Source organism: Nanorana parkeri, unplaced genomic scaffold (assembly GCF_000935625.1).
Source record: "Nanorana parkeri isolate BGI_ZX_2015 unplaced genomic scaffold, ASM93562v1 scaffold1408, whole genome shotgun sequence".
NCBI lineage: Eukaryota > Metazoa > Chordata > Amphibia > Anura > Dicroglossidae > Nanorana > Nanorana parkeri.
In genome coordinates, this window is record NW_017307676.1 from 393,958 (window position 1) to 419,443 (window position 25,486).

At 44.1% G+C, this 25,486-nt stretch overlaps 1 protein-coding gene across 1 annotated transcript in view; it reads left to right on the plus strand.

Annotated features, from left to right (window-relative positions):
* Window positions 1-5,858: 5,858 nt before the first annotated feature.
* Window positions 5,859-25,486, plus strand: part of BTG3 (BTG anti-proliferation factor 3) — a 21,476-nt gene continuing 1,848 nt past the window's right edge. The window contains exons 1-4 of the mRNA XM_018569839.1: window positions 5,859-5,966; window positions 11,994-12,196; window positions 13,139-13,276; window positions 21,813-22,020. Of these exons, the coding sequence (XP_018425341.1) occupies window positions 5,859-5,966; window positions 11,994-12,196; window positions 13,139-13,276; window positions 21,813-22,020 (657 nt within the window). The remainder of the gene's footprint in view (window positions 5,967-11,993; window positions 12,197-13,138; window positions 13,277-21,812; window positions 22,021-25,486) is intronic.

The window sequence follows — 25,486 nt, forward strand, 5'->3', positions numbered from 1 at the left end:
TACTTATTTCCTTTTTAGTTCCAGTTATTCATACTGTCCTGTCATGCCTGAAATATGTGGCCCGCATTAGGTCACTCTTTGTTTTCCGGGTTGATAAATGGTAGTCTGTGTGTCTTTTTCTCCAGGATTGCCATCCATACCAGGGATTCATGCCTGATGTTTTTGGTTTGTTTTGGTTGAATACTTCCATATCTTGGAGAAGCCTTGATTACGATGATTCCTCTTTGAAAGTTTTCATCTTTCGAGTACTGACCAACTGCATTATAAAATCCCCTTCATCGGCATGTCCCAAAAAAGTATGTTAAGTTATAGAGATTAACCCCACAATTTTCGTATCTAGGTTGAGAGGCAGTTTTTACCAACCTGCTAAGACAAGGTCTTCAAAGTTACGAGAGACTTTGATGGAGATATCGCTCACTCTACATGGAAGGTTGTGAATGGCATCGCTTGGTTCATCTTTTAGAGCAGTGGTTCTCAACCTGTGTAACCTCAGGACCCACATTTGTCCTTGGTCAATCAGTCGTGACCCAAGTCGCACTGCAATAGAACGCACAGCATTGCGCTAATGCGTGTTCCATTGCGGTCGATCGAGCTGTGGGTGGGAGGTGCGTTTGGGGTACCATTCAAATGAATGGCAATGCAACACACCTCCCACACCAGAGCGCGTAGTAGGTGTGATTGCGTGGTACAGTGCGTTAATCGCACAGATAACACTGACTTGCATACACTGGTCCACCCAGTCTCCCTATCTTACTAGAACTGGAGTGGATCCTCAATCTGGGGTCCAATGTGGGCTGCTGTGCTGTGACGGAGCTCCATCCATATGTGCATTGCTGGTACAGCTCCCTTGCATGACCTGTAGAGGTGTCGAGAGCCAGAATGTGACGTCACTCCGGTCCAGGCACCTCTACAGGACAGGTGAGGGAGCTTTAAGCAATGCATGTGTTGATGGAGCTCCCGTGCGGCCATAACTCCATACTATCCCGCCTCAAGCTGACACTCGGCGTTGGGCAGCATATTCTGAATGGCTGCTTGGAACAGGAACTAACAGTGCTGCGCTAGGGGGAGGTTGAGGAGCCTCTCTCCTAGAAAAGTGGAAGGTATGCAATGACCCACTGAACACGGGGTCACGACCCACTTTTGGGCCACTACCCATCAGTTGAGAACTGAGGTTTTAGAGTCATCTAGATTTTCTTTCAAAATTTCTACAGAGTGCCCACTAAAGGGGAAAGGGCACAATTACTGACTGCGCAGAACTTGTTTAATCTGGTGACATTGTAAGTGCTGCCTGTCACGGCCGTGCCTCCTATATGTAAATTAATTTTTTAATGCTGGGGATGTGGACTATATATACACTTAATTTTACTTTAAGCAACTATTTTGACCTGTTGCCATGTAATGACATCAAAGTGGGTATGTGTTCGGATTGCCTTTTGAGAATCCCATCCTGCTAGCTCTGTGTATTTACAGAGTGTCTGGCTTAAACTATAATTAAACACACTATTTTTTTTTTGCATGTATCTACTAGCAAGCAGTAGATATATACAGGTGAAATTCGAATAATTAGAATATCGTGCAAAGTTCTTTTATTTCACTAAAAAGTCACCCAAAAGACTAAAACTTACCTGTGTCTCCGCCGTGCGTTCCCATCCGAAGTTCTCAAGATTCTCAGGCCGCCGCAAAAGATCATGGAGCATGCGCAGTAGAGCTCTTCGGGAGAAGAGGAGTGACACCGTGTAAGTCATTGCACGCGCACAGGCACCGTGGGACGCAGCAGGCACCGTGAGATGCAGCAGTCAGCGCTGGATCAGAGACCGGCACCAGCGCTGGATGGACTACTGGAAAGAAGATGATTGGCTCAAGAGGCATCATTTAAGGTAAGTCCTTACACCAGCATGGGGGGAGGAGAAATGTTTTTACTTAAATGTCACTTTTAACACGCTGAAATGATGGAAAACTGTTCTTTACTGTAGCAGCCAATTACTTATTTGCTTTCCTGCTGTAAAATAGAAACATGAAAAAAAGAAAGGTCTCAGTTTATGACCAGTATAGGCCTACTGCTATTGCACTATGGGGTTTTGGGTGATATGGGAGCTGATGTCAACATACTAAGTCAACTGTTCCTTAGTGTAGACTTGGTATAGGCTGCTTCTCTAGTATACCCTCAAGGCTACAGCTGTCTGTGGACTTCCCACGGTGGCTGGCTGCTGAACAAAAGTTAATCTACAACATACATGCATGTTTTCATTAGGTCAACATGCATACAGGGCCTATAGGGACGGATAGGGAACACTATGCAAATATCTCCAGCAATGGCCCCAGTTGGTTAAAAAAAAAAAATAGAAATAAGTTCTATTTCCCACCCATCCCACAAGAACACTCAGGGAGGGCTTAGAGACATGCAATCTTTGCCTGGTCTAACTGTAAACAGTTGGATCAAGTGAATTTTTTGGGAAATTTCTTGGGTCTGCGGGTAACTTCAGTTGCCATTGCTGGTGAACGGCATCAGTCATGGCTTGTTCTATTCTTTGGGTATTCCAGTACAAAGTTCCCAGGTCTACCTGCTTAATTTTTGCTATTTTTGAAATGTCCCAGGTTGGTGGTGCATTCACCGTGAGCGTTGTCCCCTGAACAGGTACACTTGGCAGTAGAAGCTGGAAGGGGAATATGAGCAATTGGAAAAGGTTTTCTAATCGGCTGAACATTGCCATCTAAGCACCACTTGGTGGGTATCTGCTGCTGCAGTAGACATGAAATCTGAGCTTAGTCCAACCTTAAACAGTCAGACTCGATAACTCTTATCATAGGTCTGTGGTAATATCTCCTTTTAGATTATTTTTATATTCCTGTACAGAAGTGAGACCAGTCAGTGTCTGGGGTATGCAGATCTAGGAATTCTGGGTGGAGAACTCACTGCTGGCATTCTAAGAATTCTTTTAACAAACACTTTATTAAAGTTGGCCATGACTGTAGCACTCTGGTTTTTGCCTGCTGTGTTTTAAGATACCTGTAATGAAAGAAACATGAAGGCTGCCATTGCTAAGCTCTCCTTCTGCAAATGCTGTTTGCTTGGCTGTCAGGCTGACCCTCTTTGCTTTTATTTCTCAGTCAATGACGTAGAACAAATAAGAAAGTAAGGACGTTGGCTCTTCTTTGATTTAACAGATCTATATCTGCATGTTGTGAATCGGTAACTCAAATGGATCAGAAGAAGTCAACTATCAGAAGGTCAGCAATGGCAGTCCCCGTAGGTTTTATGACCGGTTTACTTTAACCACTTGCTGCGGGTGACCATACATATACGGCCGGCCTCTGAAGGGGTTATACCAAGAACGCGGCGATTGCTGTTTCTGTACAAGCAATCCAGCATCTGTACAGGCGCCAGATCGCTTGTACAGTGCTGCAATGTGTCCCCCCTCCACTGCCGCTGTCGGCTTCCTCGTGCTCCACTGTCCCACATGCGGGCCAGGGACTGGATTAAAAGTGTTTTTAAAAATAAAATTAAAGTAACATTTAAAAGAATGGTAAAAACATTTTTATAAAGTCCCCTGCCCCCCACGTACAAGCACATACATATGCAAACATGCGTCGGGTGCGCCTTCATGCAAAAGCAAAAATTGCGCCACACATGTTGCATACCGCTGCGAACTTCGGAGAGAAATCAATAATTCTCGAGCCATCAATCACTGTCGGCACTAAACTGATGAGCAGTAAAAGCTTTTAAATTGGGAAATTTTGGGTATTGTAGTTATTGCGGCTTCACGGGCGAACAAAATTTAAAAGGCTTGACATGTTTGCTATCTATTTACCCGACGTGACCCCGTCTTTTATATTTACCAAAAAATTGGGTTTTCTGTGCACTAAATTTCATTTTAGTGTGTTTTATCCTAAAAGTATTGGTTTGATAAACATTGCATTTTTTTTATTGTACAGGGCCTCTGCTTTCAGAAACGATATCCTTGTTTGGGGGTTTGAAGCGGTTTTCTAGCCAAAAATTCATATTTTATCGTGTGTGCGCAAATAGTAAGAAATAGTTCCGGACAGCAAGTGGTTAAGCTGTCTGTGTGGCAGTTTTCAGAGTTGCATGAGAAGTATAGAATCCTCCAAATCCGCAGCTATATCATTTAACTCCTGTCTGTCAGATCACCACAGCACATTCCTCAGACAGTGGATTGCACGTAGAGCGCTCTGCACATATGGCATCCAAGCCTTTCCAGGAAGACTTACAGCGCTGAATCTGTGGGATCAGAACTCCAGGCACCCCAGGTAGTTATGTGCATGTATTGTGTAAATACTGCAAGGAGGCAGAGAAATGACACGAAGCTGTAGACCTTGAGGCTGTAAATGGTGGTTTTACATTGAGGGCTCGTTCACACATACTCCAATGTCCTGTGTTTTTTACCGTACTGGGTCAACGCAAGTCACCAAAAGAACACATGGAAAACAGTTGTTTTGTATGTGTGACATTCACACTATGGTCACTGTCGCCCAGAAGAAGGGACCCTGCGTGGCCCCGAAACTTTGGCTGTGTCACGCATGTGACAATTGAATAAAAAGCGCTTTACTTCTTGCACACGTCATCGAGTGCTGGTGACTTCTATTATGGACTGTATCTGACACGGCGACACCCGTGTTGTCACTTCAAACACCAACCTTTCATCAAGGTCTGTATGGAGTGCAGGTGATTTCGTATTATGGACATTCACACCATAACGCAAGTGTGATGGGCGCAGTACCGTGATGAAATGCAAACATCCTGCATTTTAACGCAGCGCACTGGATGCCAGGTTGCTGCACAGCAATGTGGTTGTGTGGGGACCTGAATGGAGTGTACACATTTTGCACTCCACATAAAAGTTTGAAGAAAAATAAAACCATGAATGGTATCTAGTCTCCGTGCCAGAGCTGCCACGACACATTAGCCCGTCTGGTAAAATGCTATGTATTTAACTATTTGGCTTCAAATAGTCTTTAAAGAAGAACTGTGGGGTAAGTGTTTTTCCCCATAGTTCTTCTCAGGGTCACGGGCAGACATAAATTAGCGTCCTCATGTGACCCAAAGCTCGGTATATTGAGAGCACCACAGCCGGGACGGATCCCGACATTGCTGTTGAGATCCACCCAGCTACGTGATTGGCAGCGGGCTCTGCCTATCTAGAGGCAGAGCCAGCTGTACCCGCCCCCTTTCCCCATCTGCCAGTCAGCGCTGGAGGATCGGAGCGGGGAGGGGGGGAATCCCTGTAGGGAGCCGTGAGTGACAGTCACGGCTCTCTGCGGGTACAGGATCAAGAAGTGAGTGAGCGATGGTATGTGTTCGCTCACTTCCCGATCTATTGAGCCGACGTGTGACAGTTTCATTGTCGCACGTCGGCTCGAACTATGAGAATGAGTGAAAATCGCTCACCTCATAGTTTCTCCTTTTATTCTGTATCCTGAAACGCTCAATATTGACATTGCTTGGTTATTTTTACTCTATAATCGCCTATTGCATTCTGGATTGTGTATGCTCAGACTTGGTAAACACTTGGCCACCCAGGGTTCTTGTTCCAGCTTTGCCCTGCCCGCCCATAGATCAACAGCTCACTCCAATATTGATCTATTGCTGGAGTTGTGCTCAGAACGTGATCCAAGCATTCCTGTGATGCACCAGCCCATCAAACTCCCTTTTTGTTTGTAATCTGATGGCAGTTTAGCAGGAGAGGTATCACTGTAGCAAGGCAAGCATAGTTCTTCTGAACACGAAATAGAACACAATCATTCTCAAATTTCAACCATTAAGGTGCCCATACACCTATCGATTATTGTTCAGTAAAAAAACAGAATTAGAAGAATTTCCGCCAATTGGAAAAGGAGGGATGATGTCCTTGTATCCAGACCATGTTAAACCCAACCTTGTCAAGTCTGATTTCCAGTCTGAGTGTTCACAGCTGCTACCTAGGGATGACATGAGATGTGGGAGCAATCAAGTATGTATTTTGCAGTATTGAAAAGTTTTTTTGTTTCCACCAATATTGGCTATATTCACCTGCCGCACGGTGAAAGATGCCGCACGGTGAAAGATGCTGTACAAATATAGAGACGTCTATGTATTTTTCATTCTTACCAGCAACGCTTGTTCATAAAGCAACTTGTACCCACATATTGATTTTCAAGAACTCTGAAAATGATTAATTTGGTATCATGAAACTCCTTTTATTAGAGATATTGAGCAGCAGCTGGTAGTTTCAGGTGACTGGGAGGAATCATCGGTTAAACGTGTGACCTGTATGAGTCGGAGCAGGGAACTTTTGTTCTGGGGTAAGCTATGTGAAAGACCATGAAAGAAAGAATGGGTGACTCAACACAATGAACGTATTGTTTTAAGGTGGTATAACTACCCTATTTCCCCGAAAAATAAGACCTATCCCGATAATAAGACCTTGTACTATTTTTGGCAATTGGATGTAAATGGTCCCAAGCCTGATCTGCCTGCATGTTCCAGGGTAGTCACACATAAGACATTGAAGGCAGAGGATCAATGTCAGCCAGGTAACTAGCCATTTCAGTAGGTTACCAATGGCAGGTTCCATTTTACTCTCCCTACAGGGTTCATTTTCTTTGGCCCTGTTGGAGTATGTGTAATGTAGAGCTGCAGCTAACGATTATTTTCAAAATCGATTAGTTAGCCGATTATTAAGTTCGATTAATCGGTTAATCGGATAAACAATAAAATAAAGTTTAAAAAATGGCTCCAGTGATGGGACTACTAGTTTGTATTGAGGTTGTAGTCCATCACAGGAGCAAGCTTGGAGCGGTGGAAGTAAAAAAGAAAAAAAATAGTGTGGTGTGCAATATAGTGAAATGGAAAGTGTAAAATTATACAGCAATGAATGCAAAATGGCACCGGCTATAGAGGACTACAAATCCCAGCTATAGTACATTATACAGCGCAATGCAGAATATAACCAACTATAGAGGAGTACAACAAATCCCAGCAATAGTACATTATAGCTGGCGGTATTCTGCATTGCGCTGTATAATGTACTGTTGCTGGGTTTTGTAGTGCTCTTTAGCTAGTGGTATTCGGCATTGCACCACTGTATAATGTACTATTGCTGGGATTTGTTGTGCTCCTCTATAGCTGGTGGAATTCCGCATGGTGCTGTATAATGTATTATTGCTGGGATTTGTAGTCCTCTATACAGCGCAGTATAGCACCAGCTATAGAGGAGTACAACAAATCCCAGCAATAGTACATTATACATACAGTGTATAATGTATTGCTGGGATTTGTATTCCTATGTATAATATACAGCACAATGTACCATCAGCTATAGAGGACTACAAATCCCAGCAATACATTATAGAGCACCATGTGGGGGAAAGTGCAGGCTTACCTGAGCAGTCTTCCAGCAACTTGCTTCTGAGATCGGGTCTGTCTGTCGACGGCTGTCATCCCCCCACACCACGTCTGGCAGCGATGAGCGTGATTTGGGGAGGAGGTGCGGCGCGCAGCGTGTGTGTGGAGCCGTGAACAGGGCCAACTGATCGGAAGCCGATTAATCGATTATTGAAAAAGTTGACAACTTTTTCAATCGATTATAATCGATTATGTCGATTAGTTGTTGCAGCCCTAGTGTAATGTAGCATTTTCTACTCTGGTAACTGATATAGCCAGGGAGTTCAGCAAGGCCCCTTTCACACGAGCTGATCAAGAGGGGAATCTGTGCACTTCATCTTAACCCCGATCCAGAACTATCACGTTTTTCTGGACCTGACCGGAGCCCGGGGGAGGGGGGGCTAACTGGATGTAAATGGTCCTTTTAGACTTGGCTGCCCATAGACTAACATTGGTCATCTGATCAAGTCTGCCTGAAAAACTGATAGGCGGACCTGATCGGACTGCCAGTGTGAAAGGGGCGACGGTATGTGTTCGCTCACTTCCCGATCTATTGAGCCGACCTGTGACAGTTTCATTGTCGCACGTCGGCTTGAACTATGAGGATGAGTGATTTTCACTCACCTCATAGTTCTCCTTTCAGTGCTCTGGTAGCGCTCCATGGCTGGTGAGAGCGCCAACTATAGGAATGCGTGGCACCTTTTGGATGCTGATTTGCAACACCAGCCTTGCTTTTCTGTTTCTTGAACATTCAAAAAGTTTTGCGTGGAATCACCGAGTGCAGTGGAGTCTTTTATGTTTTATAATGTATACAATACTGATGAACTCTATTTTGAAGGAGATCTGAAGAGGTGGGTGGTGTTTTGTTTTTTTCCCCCTTTTTGCAGCTGGTCACGGCATCATAACAGTAATGGCAACATCATCGCAGTCATAGATTTGCTTCCATTAATGTAGAGAGCGTGTTTTTTTCCGTTGTGGTGTTTCCTGTGTTGATGGAGTCAGGATATTTTCCATTCTTTGATCGCTGGCCATATTACATCACACTTTATTCTGTCTCTGATCAAAACAAGGTGCTGCGGAATGAACTTTTCTGTTGGAACCCACTGGGTGACTCCTAACTACTGTCTTTTTGTTTCTCTTTAATCTATATTATAACGGCATAGAAAGGGTAAATGTGATGCTTAAAAAAGGCTACAGAAGTTGTAACTAGTATTTAGGCCTCTTTCACACTGCCGTATAATATGCTGTACATAGCGTTTGCGTGCAGCGGTTTTTCCCATATGCAGCATATGCAAAAAAAATGGAACTGAGATGCGTCCGGACTCGGAATTTCTGCGTATTTTACGCACGTGCGCACAGTACATTAATGTTTCTTTTGAAAATAATGATGCCTTCTGGGATTGCACACAGTTCATGCACATATACGTGTCTATACGCATTTACTAATGTATACAATTTAGCTCTTGCGTTGTTTGTGTGAATTAAGGCCGTGACACACTGCACGCGGAGCGGGGGCGCGCTGCTTTTGCGAGCAGTGTGTCATGTAATTTTCTGCTCGGCACCCCAGCTTGCGAGAGCTAGCGTGCCGAGATGAACAATTTCAACTTCAGCCAATCGGCTCGCGCATATAAACCAGCGCGTCACGATGCGACAGCTGGCAGGTTGTTACGGACGAGCCGATTGGCTGAAGGTGCTGTCAATCATCTGACTGCACTCCGCTCACACACTGCACGCAAAGCTCCGTGCCGGATAGCTTTGCTTCGCTCTGCACGGCTTTGCGTGCAGTGTGTCACGGCCTTTAGGCCTAAAGTGATATTAAAGTCAAAAGGTTTTTACGCCATTTCAAATGCTACTTCTTGATGTTTAAAAGTTTTAGTTGCCTTCAGAATCAGCTGGTCACCTGAGCACTGACCCTGATTTCCTGTTTTTAGGGTGGCTCCTTTCCCTTGCAGGGTCCTATGGAGCCACCTTTTGTGTGTGCTAGTAAGCTGTGTGTGTCTCTCCACAAACACATTCAGAATTATGTATGTATGGGTTGTCTGACATCAAAAACAGAAGGATGAAGAGTACCACTGGTGTGCTGATGACTAATTGCTATATCACAGACAGCAAGACGTGCTCTTCCTTCCCCCTCTCCTTTTTTTTTCCCTTCATACTAGTAGATGGGCGGCTGCTGGAGTCTATGCTATCCCTTGTGTTCTTGTATTCGCCAGGAAATTCAGGGAAGCAAAGCTAATAGAGTTGGAGCCAGAAACATGATAACTGGAAGTGTTTGGGCAAAAATGTAAAGAAATGCTTTGCTGGGCAATGTCTAGTTGTTTCATCTGGATTCATTATTGGAAGAAGATTGTGAGTTTAATACTACTATAATTGGCTGCTTTAGTGATGGAGGTTTCATGGATTCCATTTTTTTTATGTTCTAAGATTTGGGCACATCAGGATCCTGCTTACCAGTGATGAAAAGGAGTTCCAGGGGCGTGTCCTGGACATGGCAGCGTGAGGTGCTTGATCGGTGAGCTCTGCGGCACCAGTGTACCATACCTCTTCTAACCGAGACTTATAGCAACTTGTTTGTCCGATCCCGAGATGTCCCAACGTCGCAAGACCGGAGGCACCAAAAAATCGCAGGCTGATGCTTCCCTGCGACAATTTAAGTATGAGCACTTATTAGTCTACCTGTAGATTAGATACATGTGGTCTTGGATTAGAAAGAATCAGAATAAAGTCTTGTTGCACCCCTCAATCCCAGGTACTGGGTGAGCGGGTAGTACCCACAGATGGCCGTTAGCAATACGAACTCTGATCATTTTCTTCACTGTATCTGCCTTTTATATTTGATGTTGGTGGCTACGTCCACCTATAAGTTGATGTTGATAACTGATGTTGACTACTTACTTGTACTTTTCTATTTGCACTGCTCAATAAAAAACAAGAATTCTAAAAAAATAAGAAAAGGAGTTCCAAACTCATAAGGGGATTGTCTTGCAGGCTGTATTTGGGAAGAATTCCTGTCAATGGAAAGAAGCATGTGCTGAGTTTTCATTTTCCGAGCAAGGCCTGTCTTTAGTAGTTCCATCCATACCCATATGCGTGGTCATGAGGCTGCCGGGGCTTTTCAGGATTGATGGACTTGCACCCTATTCTAATAAGCAGTGTGGCACTTTTGCAATCTTGTTCTCAGGGCTTGAAAAATCCACTTGTCCTCTCATATGTGACGAGGGGACGCCGGAGCCGGACGAGTAGCTTCCCGGCCGGCCGTTGTAATAAAATGGCCGGCCGGGAGCTTCACATTTAAGCGATCGCACGTTTCTAGAGACACCCGATCGCTGTATTAGTAGCTGCTGTCACCGTCGTTGCCGGTCCTGAGATCCACTGTGGCCGGGACTGGAACGGCTGCTCTGTGACAGGAGAACAAAGGGAGATTGGTACACGATGGTCTCCGAATGCAGGAAGTGATGTATATTACATCACGTCCGCATTCTGCTGTCAGTCTCCAGCTTCAGAAGCTGGTGAAGCAGATCTCTGCTTCATCAGCTTCTCTGGGGCTCCCTAGTGATAGGGGTCTTGGAGACTCCTAATGTCTCCATAAAGTGGACCTGTCATGTAAATTAGCTATCACATAGGGGGCTTCTTAGCCCCCCCATATGATGGCAATAAAGTTAAGTGTAAAAAAAAAGTAATCAAAAAGTAAAGCATTAAAAAAACACAATTTTTCAGTCTCCCCACATACACACGCAAACATGCGTTGGGTGCCACTACGTGCAAAAACGACTACTGTGCCGCATTTGTTACATATCACTTCGAACGTCGCAGTGAGAGCAATAATTTTAGGGCCATTAATCTCTGATAACACTAAACTGATTAGCAGTAACAGCTGTTAAAGCGTCGCCTATGGCCCAATTTTCAATGTGGCCGTTTTTTGCGGACGCACACAATTTTAAGGCTTGACATGTTTGGTGTCTATTCACCTGACGTGACCCCGTCTTTTTTTATATTTTACCAAAAATATGGGTAAGAATAAATGTTTTTTAACATAATGTAGGGAAAACCATTTTTATGTCTTTGAAATTTACAGTATTTTTTTCATTATATAGTAAAAAATTACCACTTCCCTCACCCCAGTGGTGATTTATATACCACCAAAAAAAAAAGATCTATCTGTCCCAATAAAATGTTAAGCTATAGTCCGGTCATGCTGACTGGTGACATTTTTGACTGGTGAGAGACCCTCAAACTTTTCAAGCCCTGCTTGTTCTATAGTTGCTTCTTGAATGTGAGATACCAACTGAGGTGGTTTAGGCATCTTGAAGGGATACTCCATGGAAGTCTGCAAAAGCTGGAGTAGACCCTTCCAACAGAGTCCTGAAGCAGATCCACAATGGCATTATTTTCCCCCAAAGACCAGGAATTACATACAATCCTTCCAGGGAGATTTTTATTTGGACCCGCTTCCTTTCCTTACATGACTAAGCAGCTTTAAAATGGTGATGAGAGGGCAATATAATGCCGGTTAATAAGCTTAGACATACCTCCAAAATGTATTTTTCCATATAAAAGTGTCCTCATTGATTCTGTGCTTGTGGTTTACTAATGGTCTGCTTCTCTTTTCTTTCAGATCCTTGTAACAGGCACATTTTTTTTTTTTTTTTTTTTTTTTTTATCTGCAGTTGTAATTTTTCTGTCAAAGCTATTAAGAAATAATAGAAATTTAAAGAAGGAAGAGATTGAGACGTTTTCTGAAGAACTGAGCAGGATTCTGTATGATAAGTATGTCAATCACTGGTACACAGAGACGCCGACTAAAGGACAAGCATATAGGTATGGGACAAATGGGCTACCTGGTGCCTGAATTTATCTTCAAGTAGTACTAAAGGCATGTCTAGTGCCTTTCTGCAACCCCCCACGCTCGCCTGTGGTTCCTTGTCTCTTCTGCCGGGTCGGGGAAGATGTCCTCCATTCCCGGACTTCCTGGTTGTCAAATACTGAGGGCAAAAAAATAAAGAAGCATAAAAAAATGTTTAAGTCCCCGCCCCCCACATACACACGCAGATATGTGTCGGGTGCGCCTACGCGCGAAAACGACTATTGTGCCGCACATGTTACATATCGCCGCAAACGTCTGAGTGGGAGCACTAATTTTAGAGCCATTAATCACTGATAACACTAAACTGATGAGCAGTAAAAGCGTTTTAATCGTCGCCTATGGGCGATTTTTGCGGGCGCACGCAATTTTAAGGCTTGACATGTTTGGTGTCTACCGTGTTTCCCCGAAAATAAGACACACATATATTTTTTTAGGGGCTCAAAAAAAACACAAGGTCTTATTTTCGGGGTAGGTCTTATTTTTATTTTTGTATAGTCTTAACTAGAGGTGCACCGAAATAGAAATAATTGTCAGGCCGAAACCGATACCTAAAATGTTTTTCTTTTTTTAAATATTGAATTTTATTTTTTATAAACTTTTTTAATTTTTTTTTTTTTTGCATTACTTTTAGGGGCTTTGGGGGAAATATTAGGGGTCTAAACAGACCCCTAATATTTCCCTTTTTAAAATAGAAAAAGAGATTGAGTCCTCAGACTACACCTTCCCTTGTCTGAAATACAAGTCTGTATGAGGGTACTTGTGGCTGTTACTCAGCTCTTCCTTCATAGAGTGCTGCAGTGTGAGCGCCGGAAGCAGCATTTTCATTGTAAATCGCTGACTGGGCTGATTTCGTGTACCCAGATTGTAACTAAAATTCTTGTTTGTCCCCTTCTTAGATGTATCCGTGTGAACAGATGTCAGGGTTTTGATCCAGACCTCCAGAAGGCTTGTTTCAACAGTGGTTTACTGTATGAAGACTTGGGGTTACCCAAAGAAATGACATTATGGGTGGATCCGTGTGAAGTGTGCTGCAGGTGAGTGATCACAATGTAGACCTCAGAGATTATTCTGATCTGCTGATCCCTGTCTTCTTTCACCTTCAGCCATACACAGCGATGCACTGGTTGTACAAGTATTTATTATGTAGGGTATTCACAGTTAAAATTTTGTACAAACAAAACTGATTTTGGAATGCTCCTTCGACTTTCTAATAGTTGATGGGGTCAAATCGACCAACTTCAGCCACCGTGAGAGAAAATTTGAAGGAGGAGGTTCGAAAATTTTCTCGAATGAAATTCTAACAGTGAATGTGGTTTTTGGTCGTTAAAGTCCATTTATTCTAAAATCAAATTAGTTTTTGAATGACAATCGTCCGTGTCTGGCATTATCAAACGTGCGTTTGACGATCTACCCGTGTACCCTAGTTTAGTATGTGAAGGAGGGAGGGAAGCAAGCAAATGGGATTGTCTTGCTGAAGCTGTTCTTTACATATATGTTCTAAATTTTTATTCTGTGTCAGCTGCGCTCAGTAGTTTGATCTGGCAGCCCGGCTATGGTGTCCTGTAGTGAAATATAGGGGCCAGTGGGAGGCTCCGTTCACAAAACTAACACACTAGGATAAAGGATGCTTATTTTCAAAAAAGGTATGGTTCCTGGCCCAGGGGCAAATGGTCGCTGCTGAGGAGAGTAGACTGCAAGGTGCCTCAATCACAAGCACCCAGACACTCCCAGCCACACCAGTTCAATACAATGTGTGCCTGCCTCTGATGAGGCAGGTCTCACAGGGAGCTATCGGCAATGAAAACTGCTTCCGCTGGCTGGAGACCTCTAGTACCTCAAATACATACCACCAGGCAGTGGAGGGATATCCCCTAGAGCACACTCTGAAGTAAACAGTTCTTCAGGGGGAAAGCCAGGACTTCTAGCCAAGACCCGGGTGCTGCCAGGCCTGTAAAGGGACACTGACTGGTCGATTTTAAGACCGGCTGGTCATATGTGCCCCTAGTGATACTTCTCACAGGCTGCTCTTCCACGATGCAGAGCTGTCGCAGCGAAACCTGCCGTAGTGAGGAACTGCCTTTGCTTGCTGGCAGGACTGGGGAAGACTACAAGAATCTATAATATCTAGCTTGTCGCCCAGCCTGCTGTTATTTGAATTATGATCTGTGGAAAAAAAAAAAGGCAAAAAATTAAAAAGTAAATAAAAGGAAAGAAAAATAATCCCACAATGGATTCTTAGGTCCTAACTCCTTGACGCTAGGCAAAAAAAAAACCTGCAGTTGTTCATAAACGGGGGGTTGGCTACCAGCAGGGGCCTCCCCTAGGCTGTTTGTGTTTTGCCTAGTGTCCTACTCCTGCAGGTGGCAGTATAACCCAGTGGTCAAGATCTAGCGATCTTTGATGTGTCCTTCAATGAACCCAGAGAAAAGGATTTTACGGCTAGTACTAAAATCCAATTATTTTATTTTTTTTGTCAAGTGTGATTTGAATACGAGTCACGTGGCTAAAATAAAGATAATTATCCTGATGTTAAAGCTTTGTTTCTTGATCCTGTAGGATTATTTGCATTACGTTGATTGTTTCCTCTCCGTGTATATTTCAATAAAGTTGTAGTCATGGCTCATAGTGACCAATGGGGCTTTGCTGTCCCTTCTTCGCAATAAACCATAGTAACCTTGTATTGGCCACTTTCCGCAATAACCCTGCCTCTTCTCCAGTCAGAAAACCTGAGCAGTAACAAACATTTCTAATGTTCAAAACTTTCATTATTTCAGTACATGTGGTCATCAAATCAGGGTGACCCTAGGCCCCATGTTGCAGTATTGCAATTTAAGTGCATTGATGCAATGCCATTCTTTCTGAATGACTCCCCATTGCATCTCCCAAAAATTTTTGCTGTGCAGTTCAACGTGTGTTAATGCACCAACGTGCAGTGCACTGCCAAAAAATAATGCATGGATTTTCTGGCAGTACACCCAACACACAATGTATGGACGTTCATTGTGCTTCTCCACCACACACATTCAGCGGCAGGTTCGTCTGGGTGCCATTCAGAATTAATTGCACCGCCTTACACCAATGGATGGAGCGGGCGATACCTTTTTTAAAAGCCTGGTTGAAGTGAAGCTTGCACTACAAGCATGGTCTTATTAACTTTTCCCCCCTCCCCATGGCAAAACAAAATGGGGGTTAGTTATTAAAGGATCATTCTTCCCATGTAGATTTGGGAAAATGGAAGTATTCTCCCCCCCCCCATATACTTACCCTTTGGGCTGAGGCTCCTTCCACAGGGTGGGTGTACTATCTGGACCTGGTACTGCCGTGTAGCGCAAACCTGCGCTCTGGATTTAGAATTACACTTGCAAATGGAGAGCACTCATTGGTCAGCACGGTCACCTGACTGTGCTGCCCAATGAGGAGCGCTTCTGACCTCGCTGACCCATCAGAAGCATTTTTTTTTTGCTAAGAAGTGCTTCCCGTTGGGACTGCGCTGACCAGTAAGTGCTCGCCATTTGCAAGCAAATTCAGAGTCCGGACCGCAGGGCGGCACTACACAGCTGTATGGGATATGGGTTGTACATCGGCACCGGCAAAGGGGAAGCAATGAGCAACCCTAAGGTACCCAGCCCAATTGTGCGGTAAAGCACAGGTACCCAGCCCAATTGTGGGGTAAAGCACAGGCACCCAGCCCACTTGTGCGCTAGAGCACAGGCACCCAGCCCACTTGTGCGCTAGAGCACAGGCGCCCAGCCCACTTGTGCGCTAGAGCGCAGGCACCCAGCCCAATTGTAACATGTGACAGGGACCCTGAATCTCACCACCTTGCCATATGAGTCGGTCATGTCATGTCCTGAGTGTGTCTGTGGTTTACTGCTGGGCATACACGAGGTTAAACGTAGTCAGACACAGACAGCAGCAGGGGAGAGAGGGGGGCTGCCCACAAGTTTGCAGCTGCAGAGCTTGAGATAAGAGGAATTCCAAGGTGCTGTCAGTGGAAGCCAAGGAGAGAAGTATACATTTCATACTTTTTTGTTTTCCTAATGGGTTTTCTATTTCTTTATTTTGCAGCATTCCCCCTTGCGTGCAGTACAGTAAATAAGTGAACTTTTTCGTTTTGTTGCAAGGTTCACTTTATGACCACCCAAATTATAAAACTGATGTAAATAAATACACACTTCACATCTCCTCTCTCTCAGCACCTGTATTCCGGCTCTGAATACATATTGAGCTCAATTTTCAAATCATCAAATGTAGCTGGAAATACAAAATCCCCCCGCTGTCTGCAGATAATATTGAGTTCATGTGTCTGAAGGTGGATGGAGAGTCATTTTTTTGTCGTAAGTTTCCTTTTGAATCTGTTACAAAAAAAATATTATGGTGAAATAGGAAGTCTTGTTAGCAGTGTTTGTATCTCAGCAGGCTATAAAACAGGACCCCAGGGAAGCATCAGAAAGGAAACATCCCATTCTGTTTCAATCATTGTCTGTCTACGAGGCTGCCATTCCTCTAACGGGAAGATGTAGAAGATTAAGGGAAAACATAGGATCTGTGTATATTGTCTTCCGCTTCTCAGGAAGGCAGAACTGAGCAGGCTTTGTTTCCATGATGCGATAGGACCTTCACCTACTAAGCTTCGCTATCAGAGGGGATCAGATGCAAACAGTTTTTTAAATTACATTATCGGACACTGTACCGCACTATTGTTACAAGTAGAAAATCAGCAGTAGAAGAGATCTTTTCTATGTGCCCTGTCCACACCATCCATGTGATTGGTTTGCAGCAGTCTGCATTTACACAGCACAATGCCCAGAAATGCATGTCAACACACCGAAGCACATTGCAGTGTTGTGGATAGAGTTGCCCGAAGTGCCATTTTGTGACATTTCAATAAAGTTAAAAAGAGGAATGTTATATGGACCATAATGTGGTGTGAATGTAAAAGATGGACACCGGCACTCCAAAGCAAATCCTGTACGTCCATTCATTCACGTACTTGTTGCAAATGCACAGGATCCCCTTCATCAGGCAAACAATTGTTTGTCTGATGAAGGGGATCCTGTGAGACCCCGAAACGTATCTTGTGTTTTGCATTTGCAACAAGTACATGAATGAATAGACGTATTGGATTTGCTTTGGAGTGCCAATGTCCATCTTTTACTTATACCGTTGACTCCTGCTGCACCCACTTCTTATGTCATGGAGCAGCGGTTCTGAGTGCAATGGTTACCCGGACTGTATGCTGGTGTGAATGGGCCCTAAAATTTAATTTAGTACATTGCTAAGGTGTGTTAGGCAGACAAGAATCTCTTGGGGTTGGGTAATTAATGGTAGCATTTGTAAAGCAGAGAAAAGGCTCTAAGTACCACAGCGTGCCTCTGTTGTACGGGAATCGCAGTGGGCCCAAGTGCTTGTTGTGACATGGACAGATATCTCTGTTCTTGTTGAGATATTGGTCCTTCCGTGGGTAGACTTTGTCATAAAGCAACAGACATTAAATGTATTAGCCAATCTACTGCAATCAACTCCTACAGTATCAAATATTCTGTTTTTAGGGACAAACTTGTCAGTACATTGCATGGAGAAATGACAGTAATCCGGGTGCAGCAACCTACGGCATCCCCAGAACCAAGGCAAGCGATGAGCTTTGCCTACCTGCCACATCGAATACCATCAGGCAAGCAGTGTGGTTGAAGTATAGCTGGGACTGCTGCCAGTAAGGACTTCTGACTTTCATGATTTGCTTACTGGTTGCAGGTCTATGGCTCAGAAATCATTATAACCAACAAGGCAACTAATGGCATCCCCATACTTCACGTGACAGCTGTAGTTTGTTGGTAGTTGGATAGCAATATATGACTGATTTCCTCTTCAAGCCATTTGTTTTAGCGGGCAATATACTGGAATGCTGCAAAATGACTGTTTTTTTCTCTTTTTTTTCTTCTCTGGGTAAACAGTAAGTGCTCTGCTGGGACTTGTAGTTCTGAGGTTGTTGGAGAATTGATGACGGCATTTCATTTAAACATATGTTACGCTCCGTTCCTGTGGAAATGGTGCATGTTGTATTGCTTGTCCGGCTCGGGTTCCTCCCACCTGGAACATTACTCGATTGGGCACAAGCCTCCAAGTCTAATATTCTTTTATGGAAAATTCTTACCGAGCCTCATAATGACGGGATTAGAAAAGCACGGCATGTAATAAACAATAATGGATTTGGCAGCCACACTACAAGTGTCCACTGGAGTCCAGAGAGTTTGGCCCGGGCACATATTGCATTAAGAAAAGTTAAATGGTTCTCTTGGTGATGTAAAAAGATCAGGTTACATTAAAAAGAGGAATGCAATGTATTTTGTCTTTCTCTCTGTAGCATGATATAAACGATCTATAATTATTGAAGAGCCGACACCAAAGATACCTTCAACTACCTTTTACTTCTATCTTTAAAATCATTGTTAGTGTAGTTGGGGGGTCCCCCCCAGTTCCGTGTGCTTTGTTCACATAGACTTTGGCTCTGGTATGTTGCATGGCAGGGGGTGGGCGAGAAGACAAAGTGGTTCCTAGCTCTGACTTGTGGCCTTTTTCAATGGGGCTCTTCAGGGTGATGACCACCGTTCGAAGAATTGCTGAGTTTTGGAATTTTATTGCTCATCACCCAAAGCCTATTTCAACTTTTAGCTGGTCAACTAAATATATTCAGGTGCATCAAAACAGAAGGTGCAAAGTCTTCTTTTTTTTTTTTGTAGAGCAGCCACAACCTGGGTAGATGAGGCTGTCCTCTGCCAGCATGCTGCAGAGAAGAATCATTAAGCTGGCCATACACCTATAGATTATCTGCAGATTGACTATGTTCAGTAAGGATGCACCGATACCGGTATTGTGGTACCGAGTACCGATTAATTTTGTTTTTCGGTACTCGCAGATACCAATTACCAAGTAACAGAAGTCCCATTCAGAAAGCCAGGTGGTGTGTAAAGACTTGCCACCCGGCTTCCTGATTAACAAAGCTGTCCCCTCTAACCTTGGTTTGTCCAGCCGGTCAGCCTGTCACTCCCAGTGCCTCTCCATGCTCTCTCGTCACAGGTGACGAGAGAGCATGTAGCCGCTTCCCGACCAAACGGGAAACCGGGCAGCGTGTAATGACGCGCTGCCCAGCTTCCGGGCTAGGCATTGAAGCATTTGGGCGAGGTACGAGTACTCTGCCAAATACTTGGTATCGGCACCGATATCGATACTAGTATCTGTGCATCCCTAATGTACAGATGGAAAAAGTGCAACAGATTCCTCCATCTACGCTAAACAGTGTGGATGGAGGAATCTCCCGCTGGGCTAAGCTTCGGGGTCTTGCAGGTCGGTCCCGCTTGCTCTCAATATACCTGAACCATGCCTGCATCCAATCAGATTGTTCAGGTATATTGAGAGCAAGCGGGACCGACTAGCAAGATACTGAGGCTTGGCCCAGTGGGAGATTCCTCCAGCCACACAGTTCAGCGTAGATGGAGGAAATTGACCACAGGCTGAAAAAAAATAAAGTGTGTGTCTGCAACACCCTTTTTTTAAGATTCCTTTTTCATACTTCTGCCTTTTTATCCTGACCTTGCATAACCCACCCTCCTCTTCCACAGATGCATACTTCTATCCCATGGCTGCATCCTCCAGTGTTTGTGTACACTTTGGCCGCCCCTACCTATTACAGCCCCATAGACTTCTATAGGGCTGTTTCCTGTTACCCTACTTCATCCTACTACAGTGTATGGGGCTGTAATGTACAGGCACGGCCAGGACAGTGAGACTTGCAACACTGGATGTAAACAAACACTAGAGTCCGCGTCATTGGATCGAGGGAGGAGTGCATCTGTGGGGAGGGGGGCTGGTCATGGTGGGTCACGGTGAAAGGGCAATAGGCCCTCTGCCACCACCTCAGTCAGTACCATTGAACCCACTTTCTTAACCCCTTCATGACTGAGGCCCTTTTTTCCATTTTTGCACCCATGTTATATTCCACATTTTAGGCAGGCTGTCAGAGCTGCCTGGGCTCACAGTACTGCACAGCACTCGTACATCATTATGCAGGCACCCTTCAGTAAAGAAAGGACCTGTGAAGTCACCAGACCTGCCAGAACACACATGGAATTAAGGTTTGTATGTAATTATAAAAAAAATAAACCAGGTACGGGGAGCTGAGGCGTGCAGATCTGCTGTCAAATTGACTGAAGAGTGCCTCAATGGGTACGGCCATGGGTTTAAGGTATGTATGCATCTGTGGAGGGGGAAGGGTGGGATAGGTTAGGTCGGGGCTTTAAAGGGGAAAAAGGGATTAGTGCACTTATTTAAATCTATTGTTGCAATGTGCAATGTAAAAAAAAAAAAAGAATAAATAACCTAAAAATCGGGGATCTGCTTGTAAAACGTTCACTTTCGGGTGATGGATATATATAATATACATTGGGGAAATTTATTACAACTGGAGCATGCGGAACATGGATCAGCTGTGCATAGTAACCAATCAGCTTCTCTCTCCAATTTGTTCAGTTGAGATTTGGAAATGAAAGCTAGAAGCTGATTGGTTGCCATGTACAGTTGCTTCAGATTCGGCCTGCTCCAGTCTTAGTAAATTCCCCTCATTAAGAACTTTGATCAGCAGGTGGCGCTGTGTTCTGAAAATACAGAAAGCTTTCTGCTTTTATTTTATATCGAGTAATAAAAGTGGTAGAGGTGCACCAAAATAAAAAATGTCCGACCAAAACCGAAAAATGTTTTTTATTTGAACTTTCAAATATTTTATTTTTTATAAAGTTTCATTTTTTTAAATTTTTATTCATTTTTTTTATTAAATATTTTTTACTTCACTTTTAGGGGCTTCGGGGAAATATTGGGTCTAAACAGTCCTCAATCTCTTTTTCTGCAGCCCTGTTATCAATGAACAGGAATCCTCTATACTGAGTGTTCCTGTTCATTCATAACATGAGGACAGAGTGTGTTTACTATAACCACAATCATGAATGAACAGGAGTTGATGTAGATCACTTCCATTCATTCATAACTGAGGATGCAAAACATACCATGTCCTCAATTTATGTACAAACACTCCGTGATCATTGTTTGCACTCGCTCTCCATCCTGACAGCTGTCACAGGAGGCTGAGCGAGCGGTGTGGGAGGAGACAATGGACGCTCACAGTGCTCTCCTCCCCCAGCGCCCGGCAGCCTGTCAGTTTCTCTCCTCCCCGTTCGGGAAACAGAGCAGCACCCAGCGGGGAGGAGAGAAAGAATGGATGCACCGCTGTATCGGCCAGGATTTTCGGCCGATATATCGATGCGTCCCTAAAAAGTAGACCTGTTTTGTTAGACTTGGAATTCCCAAATCCTAATAAATTTCTTAGTGTACCAAATGACTTCACAATTCTTTACACACAGGTAAAATAAACGATCACTCTCCCTGCCGACCAGAATCCTTCTTCCAGAATAAGTTTGTCTTGTCATTGTTGTAGGAATGTTGGGGGTGGGGGGTGGGGGAAGAAACCTCAGACTTGTGTGTCGTCTTGTTTACTGCAGTTGTGCTGTCTTGTCATTCTAGGTATGGGGAGAAGAACCCTCCTTTTGTGGTGGCCAGCTTCGACAGCAGTGATGATGACAAGATGGAGATTTCTCAGAAAGTGAATTATGCCGTGGAGAAAGTGACATCAGATTATCATTCCGGATCTTCATCAGACGACGAAGTGTATATAAGTCACCAAAAGACTCTGCCCTCTCCAGTAACGCCCAGAATGTGTGATGTTTACCAGGTATGTGATTGAATCAGTCTTTCTGTAAGCTTGGGGGTCACTAAACTAACAGTACAGCCTGCTTAGGAAAGTCATAGATGGGCTACATGATCGACACTAGATCCACGTTTTCTCATAAATAAAACCGTGTACGTACTGTCTGTGACGGTTCTAATGCATCCAGGTCATGGTATAGCTGTAAAGAAATAAGTCGAGGCATCTGGACTTGCTGTATTTTTCTTGAAGATGTTTTACTGGTCCTCCAACCAGCTTTCTCAAGTCATTGTGAATTGAGAGATCTGGTGGGATGACCAGTGAAGCGTCTTCAAGAAAAATACAGCAAGTCCGGTTGCCTCGACTTATTTTTTTACAACCGTGTACGTACTTTTCCATTTTTGAGATGAATGCCGGATCTTTACCCGCGTGATAGCAAGACTGAACAACCAAGCTCATACTCGGGATCTCTAGTAAAGTGACTGATTATCACAAATTAGAGATGTACCAATACTGGTATAGGTGCTGATACTGAGTATTTGGGTGAGTACTCGTACTCAGCCAAATACTCCCGATGCTTACTCCGACACCGGAACTTCCAGTATCAGGAAGCAGGGCCGCGAATCGTTACACGCCGCCGGCTTTCTGGTTGGCCCACTGCACCTGTTTTTTTTTTGTTTTAATTCCATCCATACGTTAATTCTAGCGGTCTGGTGACTTCACGGTCCCTTTCTCTACTTTGGTGTTGGGGGGTCCTAACTATAGCACTGAAGGGTGTGTGCATAATGACAGGAGAGCACTGTTCAGTGATCCAGTACTGTGAGCCTAAGCCAGGGAGGTGACTCAGGATTTAAATCTTAAAAATGCATTCAAGTACCTCAACTATTAACAGAAATGTCTCTTATTTGTGTATCACTCGGCTGTAGATCCTCAAATCATCTCTGAATTGGCGCTGACACTGTTCTTCCTTCTGGAGGGTGGCTACTTTTGTTCCCCATAGTCCTGTGTGTGTTGTAAAGTAGTCACCGCTCCAAGCTCACTCCTGTGATGGACTACAGTCTCAATACAAACCAGTAAACTAAACCTAAGATTGTAGTCCATCACAGGAGCAAGATGGAGAGGTGACTACTTTACAACACACACAGGACTATGGGGAACAAAAGTAGCCACCCTCCAGAAGGAAGAACAGTGTCAGCGCCAATTCAGAGATGATTTGAGGATCTACAGCCGAGTGATACACAAATAAGATACATTTTTTGTTAATAATGAAGGTACTTGAATGCATTTTAAGGGTTAACTTTGAAAAATCCCGGAGCTGCTCTTTAAACGATTGATTTGTCTATACAAAGTCCTTTCCCGGTGGCAGGCTGCCTCTACGTGGTGCACACAGGCCGTCCTTATTGCTTATTTTTGAACCCGTTTCTGTTGCTTAGGAGCAAATGAGCCTGACATTCACATGCAAAAAAACCAAGGAAATGAGAAGATCGAATATCAGATTTACACATGACCTCAGCTCCACTCGCTGCACTGCTCATTAACTCTTCATCACCCAGTCACATTTTTAATAAAGGGTACACAGATTGCTTGTGTGGTCAGGGTGGAAGAGGGACGTTCTTACACGTAGACTTCTATGAGAAAATCTAACAGTTAGTCACATAAGGGTGAAGAGTTTGGAGAAGGCCGGAGAAGGGAACCATCTAGGACAACATAACTGATTTACAAAAATTCTCCAATTCCGCTCACTTTCCAGTTCAGCTATGTTGTCCTAGATGGTTCCCTTCTCCGGCCTTCTCCAAACTCTTCACCCTTATGTTCCCATCTCCCCTAAGTGTTTAAAGGGCAGCGCACACTCCGCACTAACATACATTTAAGGAACACAGACAGACACATTGACAGATCTCAAAAATGTCCCCATTTTGGAGAAGTTTTCAGGTGGTGGGGGTCCTCTCCGCACACCTTACAGCAGTCCTGGCCAAATAAGAACGATGGTGCTCGCAATGACTATCACGGATGGCACCGTGCAAAATACGAAGTAAAAAGAAACAGGTCACCAGCACTCGTTTAGAATAAATATGTCCTTTTTTAATGGACAATTGTGTCACTACAATCAACAGGCTCTGTTGATTGTAGTGACACAATTGTCCATTAAAAAAGGACATATTTATTCTAAACGAGTGCTGGTGACCTGTTTCTTTTACTTCCCATTTTGGAGAAGGCTTAGGAACTCTGTTCCATTTTTCCTAAAGGAGGGTCATTAATGGATGAGGCTGAATAGATGAGGACAGTTGAAACTTGTTCCTTGTAGATTTTAAAATGTTGGAAGACAGCGAATGTGCAATATGATGGGGTAGTTAGATGAATGGATCATCCGTCTATTTGTCCTTTATACTAAACACTGTCCAAATTGCTCTGAAATGATCACAGAGGTAGTTACCGTGACACTAAACTCAGGAGACAAACCTTGCAGTGAGCCATCCCCCACACTGCAAGGGTTAACTGCTCCTTATTCCCTAGGGGGCCAAATAAAGAAGAAATACTCACCTGATACGGGATCCTGCGGCAGTGACTGCTCACCTGTTTCCCCCTCCGCTCCAGCTGTGCTACGTTACCGTCCGCACCCCTGCGTCTAATACACTGTATTAGGTGGGATGACACACGGGTCCTTAGACCACCGGGAACCAGTTTAGCAGCCAGGCAGGATCAATAATCAGATGAGCCTTTCTTCAGTCCTGTAAAAAAAAACTAGACGTTAACCCTTGCAGTCGGGGGTAGCTCACTGCAAGGGTTAACGTTTAAAAAGCCTGGAGTTTCTATTTAAATCAGAACTTTGCTCTTGTGAACAGGAAGGGTTTTTATTGCAGGAGAGACGTACATTGTACTGCAATAAAAACCTTCCTACCCTCATAGAATGTACATTGCACTGCACATGCCCAGCTCGGTGTACATTCTCGGCACGCCTCAGTGCCAGGATGAATGAACTCTCGCTGAGAGTGACATCATCCCAGCCTGACCAATCAATATGACTGGAATCAGAAGAAGATATTGGGACCAGTGAGGGAGCTCACATCACTGGAGAGGAGGAGGAAGCGCTTAGTCCCGCTTTAATCATTCATATATCATTCGTATCATGTATGTGTATGGTATCTGCCGTACATGTTGGATGTGGGAAGATACTGCTGAAGAACACAATAGAGGGAACTTGTCGGGGCGGAAATATGGCAATCATGTGAGCATGCCTGTTCCTAGTCAGTAATCCACAAAGCGGTGATGGAAGGATCAGGATGACAGCCTTGGATTCTGTACCATCAGAAACTGTTGACAGGTTCTCTTTATTCTTCCCATTTAGAGATAACAGCCCCAGACTTGCATGCTGTGCTGACAGAAGTTGAATGCCGGGCAGCCCTGTAAAGTAGATCATCTACACTTGCCATTCTGGTGGCCTGTCTGTACATGCTGCCGCTTCACCGCTCCCCAACAAGTGGACGTATTCGAG